This window comes from Camelus ferus, chromosome 25 (assembly GCF_009834535.1).
Source record: "Camelus ferus isolate YT-003-E chromosome 25, BCGSAC_Cfer_1.0, whole genome shotgun sequence".
NCBI classification, from domain to species: domain Eukaryota; kingdom Metazoa; phylum Chordata; class Mammalia; order Artiodactyla; family Camelidae; genus Camelus; species Camelus ferus.
Window position 1 is genome coordinate 33,123,014 of NC_045720.1, and position 18,305 is coordinate 33,141,318.

General features: G+C 44.0%; 1 protein-coding gene across 2 annotated transcripts in view; it reads right to left on the minus strand.

Moving 5' to 3' along the window:
• Window positions 1-18,305, minus strand: part of SDC2 (syndecan 2) — a 103,856-nt gene that overhangs the window by 16,426 nt on the left and 69,125 nt on the right. Inside the window, exon 1 of one of the 2 annotated variants that reach the window (XM_014565392.2) lies at window positions 1,587-1,619. The exons of the other annotated variant lie outside the window; for it this stretch is intronic. Coding sequence (XP_014420878.1) covers window positions 1,587-1,604 — 18 coding nt within the window. The 5' untranslated portion in view covers window positions 1,605-1,619. Of the gene's footprint in view, window positions 1-1,586; window positions 1,620-18,305 lie in introns of those variants that run through there. 2 annotated transcript variants of the gene reach the window in all.

The following is an 18,305-nucleotide window of genomic DNA, read 5'->3' on the forward strand; positions in this document are numbered from 1 at the left end:
ACCTTAGGGACTGGTTTCCCGGTGGTCTGGCCTGCAGGCACTGAGGGACTACCCTGAGCCAAGAGCGTGCTGGAATGTTTCCGCTAGAACACTCAGGGCTTAACTCTTCTTCAATCTGAGGCCATCCTGCATGATCCGGGTTTCCAAGGCTCTCACCGTTCCAGGCTGTAATTCCCAAAGCTTGTGTACTGACTGTTTCAGGAGCCCTGCGTTCCACGGTCCACCCATCAACTCAACTGACCCCTAGTAGACTCTCAGCTCCTCTGAGGGCAAGGACTGTGCCTCATCCATCTTTCATGCACCCCAACTCCCCGCAGTCACCGCATCTGGCATATAGCAGGTGCTCAGTAAACACTGCTTGGGTTGTTTGTTTGCTGTTCTGTTAGTAATTTAAACTTTGTCCTGTGAACTTCACCTGGGGGACCCTCTCAAATCCTGTCTACAAAACATGATCTGATTTTTCTAGTCCTGTCCCTTTGTTACAAACTACTATTTTGGATTTTGCAGCCTATGAACAGTTTAGGACGAACTCTCACTGTGATTTTTCATGGCTTTGTGTATTTTCGCTTGCCCCTCAGCAGAGTATACTTGGAGAAGGCAGGTCTTCAGTGACCTGTGTGTGCTCCCTGCCCCTCTGAGTACATGGGTACTCAATAAATATTTGCCGATTGAGATTACAGAAAACAAACTGGCCTTTGACTCAGGTTTCAGAGTTAACACATTGCACAAGATCTCCAGGATTCCTACAGTTACAATCTTTCAATCCAAAGCCGAGGAAAGGAGCAATATAAGCAGAGGATGGTACACTCACTAACATACATGCACCCAATAGAGGAGCACCTCAATACATAAAACAAATGCTAACAGACATAAAGGGAGAAATTGATGGGACCGCAATAATAGTAGGAGACTTGTCACACCCCACTAACGTCACTGGACAGCTCTTCCAGACAGAAAATCAGTAAGGCACCGGAGATACTAAATGACTCAATTGAACAGTTAGACTAGGTTGGTATTTTTAGGACATTACATACCCAAAAAACCAGAACATACATTCTTTTCAAGTGCTCATGGAACATTCTCTAGGATAGACAACATACTCAGACACAAAACAAGCCTCAACAAAGTTAAGAAGATAGAAATTATTTCAAACATCTTTCCGAACCACAGTGGCATGAAACTAGAAATCAACCACAGAAAGAAAAACTAGGGGAAAAAATGACTGCATGGAGACTAAACAACACGCTACTAAAAAACCAATGGGTTGACGATGAAATCAAAGAGGAGATTTAAAAATACCTTGAGACAAAGCCCAGGAGATCACTGGCCCCAAACCTCCATACACTTGCATTGCACCTTCTTAAGCAACCTCGAGTCTTCAAAGCTGAAACCTGTTTGCCTTTTCTCAACAATGAATGACTGTCATTGTCCTCTTGGCTCTGTCAAAGAAGTATTTGGTGGCATGGGCCACACGAACATACTTAATCCCTATTTGTAAACTGAATTTCTGTTCATTAGGTGACTGACACATCTGTCACACTAAAAGGCAGATGGGCCAAAATTGTCTCCCAAAGAATTCTGCCCACCTCGTAGTTCAACCGCATCAGGTAGCTCGATAAGCAAAACTGACTTCTCCAGGACAACCAGCTCCTGAGGAGGAAAGAAGCTGTCAGGCCTGAATTACTACAAGACTTGGGGTGGAGGGTTAGGATGCGTCTAGAAAAGCTGGCTTGGTCTGGACCACTTGGGCTCTGCAGGGCCTCAGGGTGGTCCTGAGGCTGATGGGATGTTTAATGCGCTCAAGGGCAGCTAAAAGTGTTTGTCCCTTCACCCTCCAGTGTGGTGCAAATAATTTTGACATCACACTAGAAGTTATCTCCTGTGCTGACGTCAGGGGCACCAGGCACCTAAGAGGAATGACCAATATCCTTCCATAGAGTCCAATTTAATACATGCAGGCTCCTTGTCACTCTGCAGCAGATAATGTGCAAAGAACACCTCCATTTGTCTCTCCTTTTAAACAAAAAAACACCCTTGCAAACATGACAGTTCCTTTTGTGAAGACTCCGCACTCTGTGCTGAAAAGATTGCCTGGAGAGGGAAATGAATTATGCACTAACCTCCCTCGAGGCGAGACGTGCATCTCTCCAAAGCCAAGAAAAGGGGTGACTCAAGAGCACTGCCTCTCACCTAGCTAACTGTGACTGGCCTCACTACGCAGAAGCCCCCCAGACACACTGAGCACTCTCACGCTCGATGGGACGGACAGAGACACTGGACTAAAGTCACCCGGGGGTGGACGAGGGTGGGCGGTGGGCAGAGGCACAGCCCAGGAGGGCAGAGCTGCAGCCCGATGGCAGGGTTTCCTAACGAGGCTGTTTAATTTGGGACTGGCCATTTCTGTGAGGCAGTGCCAATGCTGTTGGCTAACAGGGCTCAGAGTACAAGCTGGAAGAAAAACAAAGCTGATCTTTCAGACCTCTTCCCCCTTGGCTAATGCAAGATGTGCGTACAGGAGAGCAAAGGGAAGCTGAGGAGAGCAACTCGGTACCACGTCGGGGAGAACGTACTGCAGACCCAAATGGAGCTTCCTGCTTTATGCCACGCTCGGCCACAGAAGCGGAGCACGGAACTGCCTCCAGAGAGGGGGCAGCTCTTCCCGGGGGAGAAGGCACCCTGACCGAGGCTTGCACTCCCACAATGCCGAGAGGGCAGGCAGGACACGTGCTCACCTCCTCAACTCCACCCCTTCCTCCGTATCCCCCAAACAGCAGCCACCTGGTCGTCTGGGGCCTGGGCCAGTACAGAGGCCCCTTCCCTTGGCCACCCTGCAAGCCTCTGTCTTTGAATCCACTGTTTGCAGAGGGACTATTCTTTTTTTTTTTTTCTTTACTGTTTATTTTTTGTTTGTTTTGTTTTTCTCTTGGGGGGAGGTAATTTGGTTTATTTATTTACTTATTTATTTTAATAGAGGTACAGGGGATTGAGCCCAGGACCTCATGCATGCGAAGCACGCGCTCCACCACTGCGTGATACCCTCCCCATCCCAGAGGGACCATTCTTAAATATGACCACATCACTCCCCTCCTAAAAACCCTTTATTGGCTCCCTATCACCTATAGGATGGAAGAAAAACTCCTGTGTCTTGAAAGACACCTTTTTACCCACATGGCCTCACCTGCATTTCCAGTGTCAGCTGCTGCCACTTCCTCTACAAATCACAGGCTCCGTGACAGAAAAACTCCACCAAGAGACCTGGTGACACCAATTTCCTTTATGCAGAACCCTTAAGGGGGAAATAAACTCCTCTAAGGAGAGAAAACTGAGAAAAGCAGTGGTGATCGAGGCCTCGCATATTGAGGATGATGAAAACTAGTATTCTGACAAAATGATTCAGCCCAAACTTTAATGGTGTTTTTAATAAGCATGAACAGAGAAAATGCTGATTCAGTGCCTGGAGGACCGTAAGTGCACTAACCTCGGTTTTAGTAAGAAATATCACAAACCTGCCTATTTTCTCCACAGAGAAGATTTGTGGGAGAGGCCACTGAACAAACCTACTTGTCGGATTTTTCTTGTGGAGGTAACCCCAACATCCGACAAATACCATGTTTCAAACTGCCAGGCTGGAAATCTGTTATTTAGAAACTCAAGGTCTTCTTTGAAAGGTACACTGCCTTATCTACTAGATGAATGTCCTCTAAATGCCTTAAACCAGTGAGACCGATAGACAGTGGTCCAGATAATTAAAGCGCAAAGCAGTAGGTGTTAAAGTTACAGTTTAAGCTTAGGTTGATAACAAGCTATTTATGGACACCACACACCCTCGGTCCCAGCTGTCAGAAAATTAGCCTTTGGACATAAAAATTAAAGATGCATGTGGCCTGATATGACATTCTGTATCACATCATAGAAAACCAACACCTACAAGATGCCTCTTAGTTTTAGGATAAAGTCTCATCCTGATTTCGATTCAGACGCATATTAACTTCTATGGTGACTATGAAACACCAAGCTGGTTGTAACTTCAGCTTATCTTTCCAGAGGTGACTTAATAATAACTATAAAGTATTTTATGACTAGCTAACACACCATGGTAAATGAAATAATAGTTAAAATTTTCTCCCACAAGGTCTCACAGAGGATGACTTACTTGCCCTTAAGATGAACTTGCCAATTCTGACTTAGGTAGAGCCCAAAGGAACGTGTCTTAGAGCTTGACTGGATGTTATAAGCATCAAGACCACCTATTTGTTTCAAACGGGAGACACACAACACCATAGTGGCCAAGTCACTTAAAACCATTCAGTCTAACTGGTGGCCAAACTGGAGCCCAGAACATCTGGCACCTGGTTCTGGGCTCGCTCTATTGCACTGCAATGCCCCACGACATGATGCGATCGGAGCCGGTCAGCCTGGGGTTCAGAAGGATTAGCTGCCGCTAACTGTTAAGTGTTTATTATGTGCTAGGCATTTTGTGCTAAGGGTTTTATAAGCACTGGCCCATTTAATCACCTCAACAATCTCCAGTGCAGACCAAGGAACTGAGGCTTGTCCAAAGACCTACAGCTCAGAAGTGGGGAGCAGGGATTCACGTCCAAGTCCAGGCTGCGAAGTCTGTGCGCATTGAGAGTGTTGGCCGTGCTGTGCCCCCCTCTCCCTCCCCTCCTTGTGATTCACATGTCATCATAATAAAGGCCCCTAGAAGAACTGTAATAAACAGTTATGTTGAACTCTGCTTCATCCAGCACTTTCAAACTTTGGCCATGGAAATTCTCCCCCTAGAAAATCACTTTAACATCTTTCAGAACTAGCCTTCTTGGCATCATAGATGGGGGGAAAAATCTGTGTCAAGAATTAGAGGTCTAGCTTAGCAACTTCTTCTCTGTCTAACGTCCTGTAAATTGTCCATAGGAAGGCTGTCCGGGGCCATGTACATCAAGTGTCAATCATTCATTTTTAGTAATACCTTCATCTCTATCAGGCGTCCCATCCAAGCCAAAGATACAATAAAAGGAAAGAAACTTACGTTTATTGCTGGGAAAAGATACTGTTGTCCTTGAACATATGAGACGTGGCTGCACTATATGTTTACAAGCAAACAGAACTGTATTTACCAAGCACTTATTTTAAGGGTTTGTTTACAGAAAATTACCTGGTCCCTAAACAATGCCCTATGTCCTAGGCCTACTCTACTATCCTGTAGATAATACCTACAAAGCTGAGGTCAAAGGCGAGGTCAAGCAAATTCTTAAATCCCTACTTAAGAAATCCTTAAGATCTTTAGCTCAGCCCTGCTTCAAACACCTAGACTAGTCCTTAATTACATAAAAATCTTAAGTCTCTAACTTTAAGAAACACTTCAGCATACCTTCCATAAAGTGGGGAATTAGTTTAAATTATTTACTGGTGCGTATTTGGAAAAAAAATCCAATCCTGAAAAGAAAAAAAATCAGGTTCTAGGAAGGTAGAATCACATTTTGGTGCGAAGTGAGGCAAAAAGATGACTAGGCTGCCCATAAATATGATGTATTAAAAAACAAATTTTTAAAAAGTCAAATCATGGGCAACTGGAAAAATTCAACTAGTTCTACGAAACAAACCAAGGCACAGTGGACGACAGAGTTCCTACAGTATCAGTTTACAATCCTTCACGTCTGAACCCCTCATTTGGAACCTGCCGGTCACGGTGGGTTTGCCCGCTGGACGCTACACACAGGGCGGGACTCTTACCTCACCACTGAGGATGTGGATTCCTTGAAAAGGTCCCAGAACCGGGACCAGGCCTGGTATTTTCTGCCTCCCTTACTGCTCATGTGGTAAAGGTTCAACAAAGAGCAGGAGAGGACCCGTTTTTTCTGAAAGGCTGAACCCAAGCTTTAAGCCATTTGGTGAAAGCAAATAACCATGTATTTTAAATAAATTACCTGGTTACTTCACATCAGGGAAAATTAAATGAAGGTACTCTCACTAGGTCTCTTTTTAAAAAAGGCAGTCTGGAATTCAGCCGTACGCCGTGAGGAGGACTACCAGAAAGATAAGGATGACCTTAGAAGAAGCTGCCAGCTCATTGAGAAGGTCTCCCATGAGCCGGGCACGACACTAAGTCTCTGGGGAACATTTAAATGGCTGGAAAGCGTTTTAAAAAGTAACACTGAGTTAGTGTACTTAACAGTAGAAATTCTCCCCTTTGTTTAAAAAAAGAACTGAATGTGGTTCAAAGCAGTTAGATTTCCTAGCCAACAAAGCTCAAATAAAATCTTTTGCTAATAAAATGCTCAGCACAATAATCAGCCTGTTAAGAAAAACAGCAAAAAAATCTTGCCAAAGGATTACTTGGCTCATCTGAATTTACATTTATGATTCAACAGATTCAACAGCATTTTCAGAGAAGGTGCTTCACTGTAGGTGTAGCCAGTGTTTCAAAATTATTTTTCTTCCTACCATGAGTCTACAAGACCGGTACCTGGCTCAGTAAGGGGTTTGCTGGGTAAATTTAAACCAGCATCTCAGATATGATGACCGAGAAGCTTATTTAGCAGAATGATGGGCCCCTCCTCTGCCCCCAAACATTATGACACACAGAACAGATAGGATACAGGTCCCCGGTCACATTTCTCTTTAATCGAGAACTTGGTACAGGGAATAGCCCTCATCACACAGATTCACTGAGAATATGCCCACCCACCAATGATCACATCACTGACATACCACTCTACAAACTCTCCCTGTTCCAAAGCCCTCAGTTTCTATAATCCATCATTTCATGAAGAAGAACCCTTAACTAAATAAACCAAGCAGAAAGAAATCTAAATCTTGCACCTAAATTCTTGACATACTTGGTGCTTTGTAACCTAGAGAAATTACGGATAATTAATTAAATGCAAAATGTCTCACCTGGAGAGAATTTCCCCTTTAGGCCCTTTTGTCACTTTTGAATTTCAAAACCTTTGTATTATAAAATTCAATCAATATTTAAAAAAAAAAAAAGAAAGAAACACTCTTCCTGAGACTGGTTTACTGCTAATACTAAACAAAAACCAGTCTTCCTCCTTAGCAACAAGGAAGTCAACCGGGAGGTAGGGGGTGAGGGGCAGAAATTGTGGGGGATCAATGCAGAACACACCAAAAATTCTTACTCCTGCGTGTGGTAAAGGGTTTGGAGTCTTGATCCGGGAAGACAAGGGAAGCCACCTTTGTTTTGAAGTAAATTTGTTGACCCCAAAAACAGGGCTCCATGAAGCACTGCGCTTATCAAAGCAACGCCTGGGACGGGGAGCGGGATTACGTCGAGGATGTGTGAGACGCACAAGGAAAGCGTTCATGACTTACAGATGTGCTCCAAGATGTGCTTTCTTCCTTTTTTGGAATATCAAACAGAAGGAAGCAAGAGGTTTGCAGCCGTGTTATTACAAGCTCTGCTGCCTCTCCCCCTCCCAAACCAGAATATTCCAGTATTTATTTTGCCATCCATATGACCACAGTTTAGACTAGAGTAAAAATAGAAGCCGGGTGGGCCTAACCTGAAAAGTCCCAAGTGCTGGAGAGGGTCAGTATTAATACACTCTAACTGAAATAACGAGTTTCTGTTTCCTGGTGGAGTTTGGCAGGAGAGGGGGAGAAGAAGGAGATTTGGAATTTACTTCTCATTCAGAAGTGTTTTGTGAAAACTACCATAATGGAACAGACTCCAACTCAAGCACAGGAAGCCAACAAGCTCTGGTTTAGATTTAATAATTCACTCTAAGGGTTTTTCAACTGCTACAATTTTAGGCCCCAAGGCACAACCACATACATTCTCCACCCTGTTCGGGGGCTGACGGAGTGCCACAGGAAGTCTGCGGGGCGGGAAGATGGGAAAGACCTTGGGTCCAAGGGGCAGGCCACGCCCTTCCAGCTCGCTGGTGCCCCAGAGTGAACCTGCTCTCTGCGGTGAGCAGCACTTGGTGGGTGGATTTCCCCACCAAGCCTGTAGCTGAGCCTGAATGTTCCTAGGAACAGGGGACCCTTTACTACTGGCCTGTAAAGAGACGCTCTGAATATTTAAAAGATGCCAACTAACAGAAATGGCCACAAACCCTCTGGGAAGCACATGAGTAATGTGCTTTAAGAAGGTATGAAAGCTTCCATACCACTTGATCAAGTATTTCTACTCTCAGGAAGTATCTTCAGGAAATATCCTAAAAAGGAGAAGGTGGGGTGCTTACTACTGTATTAAGGCAAAATCACTGAGACAATCAACCTAAATGCCAGCTATAGAGGAGCAGCGATGCCAATGACACATGATACATTAATTTTCTCAACATAGCCATTAAAAGTCATATACCACAGAACAAGGAAAAATGTTTAGACAATATACTGTATTTAAAAAGCATATATTGTTTTAACATTTTCTAATATTATAACTATAACTTAACATTTCAAATCCTTTGGCCAATCATTGAAAGGGCAATGGATAAACGAAGAGAGTTAATCGGTGAGGGTGGTGGTGCATAAACAATTTTCGTTCGTAATTGATATTACTGTTCTATTTTTCCAACATATATATGCTGCTAAAGGCCCAGAAAGCATGAGACCAATGGAAATGACCAGGGACCAGCTTTCAAACATCAAAAGTACAAATGAACTCCTGCAAACAAACATTAATTATTTAACAATTAATGCATTCAAACAGACAGTTACATACATGTGTATGTGTGTCTGTGTGTGTGTAAAGAATCTAAAGAAAGCATTAGGGAAGTACATGGGTATGTATGCAACAAACACTAAAAAATCTTCACACTTCAGAAAAGTGCCACTGAATCACACTACAGTGCTTGGGCCACTCCTGATCCATCTTATCTAAGGGCACAAAGGCAAAAGGCGTAGTAAAATGGATATTTAATAACAAGATTCTAGGTTCTAAAATTTCCTGGGTCTAATTACCCATCTCATTAGCTACTCTACACCTGGGTTATTTAAAACAGGGAAGACACTCCATGTCATGGTGAGCTTGCTGGTTCCCCAGTCAGCAAGCTCCGTTCCAGCTTAGTCCTTACCTGTGGCCAGTACCTGACCCGGGAGCGCTGGGCCCTGGACACTCCCCAGGACTGATGTGCCAGCGAGCCTCTCCTGGTTTGCAGGATCCATTCTGTTACACGTATTTCGTCTGTCTGTAATCTTGTGTTCTGCCTCTCTTTTTGCTGATTCCAGAAAGCCTTCGGGTTGACACAGTGACTACCTGATCTAGGAGACTTTTTCAATGAAGAAAATGACATTTGCAGCTAGTTCCTAACACTGGAAGATTGAAAACGTGTCAGCACTTATCTAAATAAAAGTAATAAAGCTAGACAGTAGAAAGGAATACACCCAAAGGTGATAAGACCATGGATTTCAAAACTGGAGTCAAGCTGTTCTGAATGGTGGGCTTTTAATACCAAGTGCCAAGTCACAGTGGCAGCTGCACTGTGTGTCAAAGGATTATTCACATTCTTGCTATCTACCAGAAAAACACCCTGATTCTGCCTAAGGCTCATCGCCCCTGGCCCCGTATTTATTTCTATTATATAAAGGAACTGTTCCTGAACAAACTTTTCAACCAAGTAAACAAAGAGGGCCAAGCAGCTTTTAAAAAAATTATTTCCTTGGTGTAGGAGGGAATAGCTTAGTGGTAGAGCACATGCTTATTTAGCATGCACGAGTCCTGGGTTCCATCCTCAGTACCTCTGTTAAAAAATAAAATAAAATAAATAAGAAATACTTTAGAAAAAGAAATTATTTCTTTGATAGGGGAACCAGGAAAAGATGTAAAGGCATAAGAGTCCATCATGAAATCCACCGTGGACCCTGTATACAGTTCCCCAGGAAACAGAGCCTCCCCCAGGCTGCACCACAGCACTGAAGGTGGGGGCACGAGCTCCTAGACAGAAGCACCTGCTTCACGAGGAGTGTGTTTATAGTCACGGGACCCGGCCACCTCTAAAGCGAACACCTTTTACAAAGCACTCCCACTGGTGCGCTCAGGTGTTGTTTACGAGTTATATATCTGAAGGTAACATTTACAAGTCTTGCCAAAGGAAGAGGAAAGGAGATGTGTGGATAGTCATATTTTTTTTCCAACAACGATAAAACACTATTGGCTGTTCAAACTAACAAGAGGGCAAAGCCTTCAAAAACGCGAAAGGTAACCTATTCCACCCCAACGCCGCCTTCTGTCTTTCTGATCTACCTACACCACAATCTGTATACAAAGACATTCTGACACTGCTGATGGAATCGTATGCTCTTGGTCTTGTGACACGAGGGTGTGGAAGATGAAGGGGGAAAGAAGCCTGCAAAATGGTAAAATTACATGCTCAATTAAAAATAATATTTAAGCACTTTTGAGAATATATTTTAAAAGAGCCTATCATTATTTGTGTTTTTTTTGCTCTCAGACGAGGCTAATTCGTGGTAATTCATGGGTGATAATTAAAAGTCTCAGTTGGAACACATATTCATAAGCATCATTTCATAAGAGACATAGCATTTAGTTTTCTAAAAATATGGGAGATAATGAAAAGCAAATAGTTAGGAGTCAAAAACATATCAGAAATCATCTCAAAGCATTTTTTTTTTTCTCCAAGCAAATCTAGTAATAAAAGCAGCTTACCAGCTGATTCCATCAGTTTCGAAGCAAGTCATACCAAAGGTCTCTGTGGTGATTTGGCACCCAAGGATGCTAAGTAAAAATTGATGATACTAAATCTAACACTTTTTCCGTAAAATTTCCACATTCCCCAGGATCTTTACTTCTTTCTAAATTAATGGACCACTCCATGCCTGCAAATACCTTCTGTAAAGCAACCAAAGGCAAGATCTATGTAAAAAGCCTCGCCTTTTCAGATGACAGCCATCTGGGCTACCTACCTATTGCATGTTTATTTCCTAGGGAGTGCAGGGTCCTACTGAGAATTCAAGCTCTGGGAGCCCAGCCCACATTCATGGTTTCTCACTTCGGTCCTGTCACACACCTTTTGAGATGGGACCGGTTTCGAATAGATTCAGCTACCTAGGCACCCACGCCGCCCTCCGGTGCCTCTGCCCACGGCGTGGAGTTTATTTAATTGGTACCAGATCAGCGAGCAGCCAGAGAAGAACTTGCTCCGGTGCTCATGGGTTAAGAGGCTGGAGGAAGACACGTCCGCGCCTCACGGGCTTCGAGGCAACAGCTGAGGATGCAGAAGGTGGGGGGGCTGTCAGTTTCTATCATTCCTAACTTGGATGGGACATACCTGCCTTTGGCTGATGCTCTGGAACACAGAGGTACTTTCACCTCTCTTTCGGATGCTTATCCTTACGTACCGCTGGCAGAAAAATCACTTGCCTCTCCCCCCCGGCCCCTCCTTCTTTGAAGGCTGAGGAATTTCAGCTGAATGACTGCAGCTACCAGGGTAACCTCTTTGGCATGCACGCCAACACCCCTCACCTAATAGCCTTTCCCTGCCAGGCTGCCCTGGCCCGCCGATGAGGCCACAAGGCCTTCAAGTGGTCACACTGCGGCGCAGCCCCCATGGAAACCCGCCTGGAACTGTTCAAGCTCATACCAAAAGAGGTTTTTCATACAGACTGTCCTTTTCAAATCCTTTACAAAAACAGCTGTAATCAATTGTGCTTGGGGGGCCTCCGGAAAATGCTGCCACTCAGAAAGCCCCAATATTGATTCTTTTCCCTTGCATGGCTTTTCAGAACACAATCCCATGCAAAGAAACCATAATCAATTTCTTGAGACTCCGCTAACATGGAACAGTGTCTAAATTAAAATATACGTTTTAAAGTTAAATGAAAACCATAGTAAATATAAGAAATCCATCCATGACCCCGCCTTTTATTCAAGGGCCAACACGTCTGCTTTTAAAGAAACGTCAGTTGAACAAATGCAGTAATTATTAAATACTGACTGAATCTCAGCAACTCTCCTAAGAGCGGTTTAGCAGGTGACACTAGCTGAAAGATGAAAGGGAAATCTGTCCTCATTTGAGGTCTGGCATTTCCCCATTCTTCATTTGCAAGATAATATACTATTTTCTCTGTGCCTATTCTTAGAGAAAACTATCTCAATACTAAGCCTGTGTTTATAGATGGTCATGATTCCAAGTGGTCACATCCCGACTGGACTTCCAAATGCCAGAATATTTTAAGTCTTTTCACAGGCAACATGGTAGACACATTACTCTGTCAAATTTGCCTTTCCACATTAGGCCTCTCAGAAGTTCGAGCACGTCAAAAGATGAAAAGTCAGTATTTAAAGTTACAATGTGCAAACGGAACAATTTGGTGTTTTCAGTTAAAAATTACACTAAAAACCCTCACCAGCACACAACAGCCAATTTCCAGATGAGACATTAAGGAAAAGCATAATTTTATGTAATGTCTGTTATCTGTACTTCTATTTTGAAGGGAAAAACATGAAGACTTGATTAAAATGCCCCCCACATAAAAGGAACACAGAACTGAGATCCAGGTAGGCTGACAGCCCATAATCCTTTGTGTCAGCATGGCACTTACCGCGTGAGTGAAATTAGATCTGATCAAATCCAAAAAGCTGGCAAAAAAAAAAAAGCAAAAAACTAAGAAAACTTAACGTGCTTTGCTCCCAAATAAGAGTAATTTCAACTTCAAGGGGGGCGAGCTCCAATTTCTGTCTCAAAATATCTGATATTCGTTCAGGTTTCACATTCCTGGCACCCAACGACCACAGGAGTTTCCTAAGGGACTGGTGTACAATTTGCAAATTTATTAGTTGAGAAGTTTAACTCCCTCTCCACACCCACCCCAACCCCTCAAATTAGAGGAGGCCCCCTGCTTTTTCAGCAAACTAAATAAGCAAGCACTCGGAGTTCTGTAAAACTCCTTAACACTAGTTGATCAAGGGCCGAAACCTTTGTGGAGCTCGGCCTCCTGGGGCGGTCACACAAGGAAGATTTCACAGCTTCACCGGCCCGGGCAGCCTCTTTATCCCCAGTAAGTTATTTTAAGCAACTTTTCTCCAGCAAACAAATCTCTGGCCTTCCTCTCTCCCATTGTAAATCACTGCAGCACAAAACAGCAAAGCGTTGAAGAGAGACGAGAATCAGCTTGGTCGGCTCAGTTCCACCCATCCTTCTATTTGGATGCTCTAGGTCAGGGCTGTCTGAGAAAATTCTCTGAGATGAGGAAAATGCTCCATCTGTGCCTTGTCCAAATTGGTAGCCACTAGCCACAGACAGCTAGTGAGCAGTTGAATCGTGGCTAGTGCAACAGAGAAGTTTTTATTTTATTTACTTTTAATCAATTTAAACAAAAATAGCCACATGTGGCCAGTGGCTACTGTACTGGACAGCGCAGCGCTAAGGGGCATTTTTAAGCTGGGAAGGCTGGGAATATCAAAGCTAGCTGTAGCTTCTGGTCAAAGCCGCTCTGGTGTTAAATGCCCTTTCCTTAAACAATAACTGCCTATTAGCAGAAATCAGTGCCTAACAACATTATTGCCTTTTCCATCACAACACTCCCACGGCACTACACACCTGTCACAAAGAGTAAGGGTTCCCTCAACCTAGGTCACTTCATAACTACTTATTTACCAAAAACCTACTATGTGCCGGAATGTTCTACGATCTGTTTAAAAATAAAACAGTGAGCTTTGTGAATGGATAAACAAAGTATAGTACAGCCAAATATTATTCAGCGATAAGATAAAATGAGCTATCAAGCCATGAAAAGACATGGAGGAAACTTAAATGCCTACTCCACTACGTGAAAGAAGCCAGTCTGAAAAGGCTACACACTGTATGATGTCAACTATATGACATTCTGGAAGAGCCAAACCGTGGAGACAGTTAAAAGATCACGTGTTGAGGGGTAAGGCGGGATGAACAGGTGGAACACAGGGGATTTTCAGAGCAATCAAACTATTCTGTGCAAAACAGTAATGGTGGATACACGACATTATGCGTTTGTCAAAACTCACAGAATGTACAACACAAATTGTGAACCTATGGTAAACTGTGGGCTAGAGCTACTTATAATGTGCCAATATTGGTTCATTCATTGTAGTCAGTATGCAATAATAAGGAAAACAGGGGCCTCGGGGATATATAAAACTATATACTATCTGTTCAGTTATTCCGTAAATCTTAAAGTGTACCTCCCTGAAACAAAGTCTCTTCATTATCATGAAGTCCAAATCTCTGGAGAATTCCTGAGGCCTTCTGTCCTGAGCTACGCTCCCTTCTAGAGCAACAACACATGTTTTTGGCAAACCAGCACAAGGGAGATGCGTTCTGGGTGTTAACAACGTCTGTATGTGGCTGCCTCACACAGTGGCAGACTCAATTAGCTTCCTGAAATAAATGAGACGTCCTGGACTGCTAGAAGTGGCAAGGGGCCTTTTCCCGTGGTGCTGGGTATCCTGCACCCATGTTTATTCATTCCTTTTTGTCTACACCGCTGAACCAAATAAGTGAGGAAGCTGCCAACAGCCAACAAGCACACGCAGTCTTCTCCTGGGGAACTTCCTACATGATTAACTGATGAGTTGCAACATTGTTCCATCCACTTAACTGTCACAATCATCTGGATGTTCTCTGATGCGTTAATAAACTACAAGTGATAAAAACTCTTGTAATACCCTGGTTTTCAAAAACAAAAACAACAACTATAAAAGACATTCTTAGGACAATGTCTCAGGACAACTGGGGAAATCTGAATGTGGATACGAGAAAATATTATGAGTTATAATTAATTCTCTTGGGTAAGACTGCGTTTATATAAAATACTGCCCTTCCTCATAAGTGGTGAATGCTGAAGAATTCAGGGGTGAAGTAGCCTGATGGCCAAATTTTACTATCAGTAGTACAACCCCCTAAAATCTGCACATAAAGAGAATAAAGGAAATATGGTAAAATACTACCAATTATTGAATTTAGGTAGAGGAGATTCACCTTTTCTGTATATGAGAATTTTCATAATTAAAAAGTTTCAGGGTGAGGGGGTAAATAATTCCAGTTGAAAACATTTCAAGTGACACCAAGGCTGATCATAGGGAACAGTTCATCACTAATGGGACAAGAAAGTGTTTTCATCAGCAGGTGGAAGAGAAAACTGAACTTCACCGAAAATGGTACGAGCCCGTGTCAAGTTGGCTTCAACTAAATGGACCCACAAGAGACTGCATGGGACGAAAGGAGGTGATTAGACAATCTTCTAGAAGAAGAGAAGGCCATGAACTTGAGAGATGACTAGAGCCCTAAAGAATTGTCACTTCTAAAGGCAGAAAAAGGGGAGACATAGGGGTAAGAGAAGCACCTTCGTAAGGGGGAGAAATTCAATCTAGGTGAGGAACTCCTTATCCGAACAACACGTGCAGATACACTCTTTGGTGTCCTTTTCTTGGACAAACAAGTATCAGACACGTGGAGACAGGAAGGGGCCATTTTTATATCTGGGGGCTTTAGCGGAGTTCATTCGTGTATTCAAAGTGCTTAAAGAAACAGGATCGGAGGCAAGAATTACAGGCTGTGAGTGGTTCAGATATCGCCAGCGGGAAAACAGAACTTTGCCTCCCTGAGCCCATGACTAACGGGACGGTTATTCAACAGCTGTGCCAAGAGACCAGCACTCAGAACTTGACTCCCACCTCCATCCTCACAGACCCCTTCATTTAATTAAACAAGAAAGTGGTGGGCACCAAATCCTAAGCTATTCATGTTATGTGTAATACATTAAAAGGGCAACTTGAAAATTCAAGCTGTATGCTTCTGATCTGTGTCCTTTTCTGATAGTGTTACACGTCAGTAAAAAGTTGGCTAAACCAAACCAACACAAAGAGAGCGACCTGCATCCCAGAGAACAAAGCCTCCTCCCTGGTCACAGCCTTCTCTCTCAGACAGGGCTGCATGTCCAAGGTCCACAGCACATGGATCGTGTGGTTCTTTTTCAGGCACAAAACTCAAAGAGACATCCACTCTCGCTCAGGGAACATACTTAGCAGGCTTTGCATCTTTGGGGGCAAAGCACACCCCTCAGTTCTCATGAAGGACAGAGGCTTAGATTTCTAGTTGTTTCGAACATGCATGTAATGTAGTAAGTTTTTCCATGCTTCCTGAGTTTTCCAGAGCATAACATATGAAGGGAAGTGTTAAATGTCTTTCTCACAAAACAGTAAAACGAGATGAGTGCACCCAACCCTCCACAGAAAGCTGTTAGATGACACTGGACAGGTGTGATTCCGACCACAAAAGCTAGGACCCCACCGCCTGCAGGGATAGCAGGCCTGGCTGTGACTTCTCGGCTAATGGAGACTGTGCACCTGGTAACCACGGATAATCACTCTCAGCTGGTTGTGGCTGGGGAGGGCTGGGGGCAGACGGCTGCTTCTGCAGGGAATATTTAGGAACAATTACGGTTTAAATTCTGAAGAGTCAAATGGCAACTCCATCCAGAGTTTATATCTAAATACCTGATGGGACAGCTACTGCTGTATGTAGGCGAACCGCAGGCAGGCTTCTTGCTGTGATGAAGTGGACGAATTCTGGCGACAGTGACCCAATGACCTCATTTCTCTTCACCCCAAGTTCCCGTGTGCAGACTCCAGGTCTCCTGGCGGCTCAGCTACCAACCCAGGGTCTTCCCTCCGAAGACCCAGTCTATGTCCGGCCTTGCCAAACCCCCAGCGAGATGCCAGAGACTTGAGAGGACCCTGGGCCAAAATGGCCCACCGCATCCACTGAAGCCAAGAGTTCATCCATTCACTTCTTGAGCACCTACTACATGCAGGGTGCTTAGACCACGAAGCAAAAAGTGAATTGACACCAGCCAGGCAGAGGGAGGGAGGGAAGAAGGTGTGAGGGGCAGGGAGACAGCAGGGGAAACTGAGGACACAGAATGTTAGCATTTATGGGACCAAGACAGGATGGGGAATTATTCAGAGGAGCCCCAGTTCTGCACGATGGAGGGAACCATCAGTATCCAGGAACTGGGATGATAGTGTGAGATGAGGCTGTGATCATGAAGGGCCTTTGGGGAAAAACTAAGGAATTAATAGCTGTTCTGTAAGCAAATGAGGCACTTCCAAAGTTTAAATTTGTATTTTTGGAACTATCAGGCTGGATGTAGTGTAGATGGTAGATAAGAGGGGCTGGACTGGAGTCCCGGGGATGAGTCAGGTTATGGCAGTAATTATGTAAGAAGTCTAAGGTGGAGAGACTAGAGAGGACAAGTCAATGGTGTTTTTAGGGTTTTTCTGTTTTGTTTTGTTTTGGTTTTTGGCAGGGGGAGGGAGGTAATTAGGTTTATTTACTTATTTTTAGAGTAGGTACTGGGGATTGAACGCGGGACCTTGTGCATGCCAAGCATGCGCTCTACCACTTGAGCTACACCCTCCTCCCCAGTCAATGGCACTGGTGTGGGCAGAACCTGCCAACTGACTGAGGGGTAAGAGGATATAATGATTTTTTTTTTAATGACAGCTGTAGCCGCTGTCCTTACAGAGCATTTGTGTGCCAAATTTAAATGCATGAGACTCCAAAATACTCCCAACACTCAGTAAGGCAGGTATGATCGCCATTTTACAGCAGAGCCTTGAGCCTTAGCGATCACATGATGTGTCCACCATCACCCACATATCAATCCTAACACCCAGGGTCCTGATTTGGGCCCTTGAATGAGGGGTAGAGTCCTTCACCGACTCGGAAATACAGGAAGAAGCAGGCATGCAGCTCAGACAGTAAGCTGTGTTTGAGATACGATGAGTCTGGAGAAGGAGCAAGCAGGACATGCCCGTGGGAGTTACTAGAGACAGAATCAGAAATGATGCTTGATACATGGTCGTTTCCTCCCCTTATGTTGAATGACTGGATTCTTACAGTCTGGCCACTTGCCAGAAAGTCAGGCCACGTGGGAGTTAGAAGGTACAGAAGAGAATCCGACCTGAAGTCTGTGCACCTGGACGGAAACCCGGAGACTGAGGTTCCTTATCTGTAAGATGAGAAAATAATAATGCCAGGCTCCCGGGCTCCACAGGGAGATTAAAAAGAGAGGCAACGTGTCAAACAGCTAATGTAAACTGTAAAATAAAAACCCAGCGCACGATCAGTTATATTGGTGTAGATGGTGTGGATGCATTTGTGCTTTTAGGCAGGTCACGTGACTGATCCTCAAACTCACACCACCTCTGGAGAAGTCACACAGCTTTCCTACTCTGTGTCATATTGAAGCCAGGGGCTCACAGTGGTCTGGTTAACCTTGATATAAAACAAATCAAATGCAGCTGATCAGGACTGAAAAATAAATTCAAGTCCCTATAACTA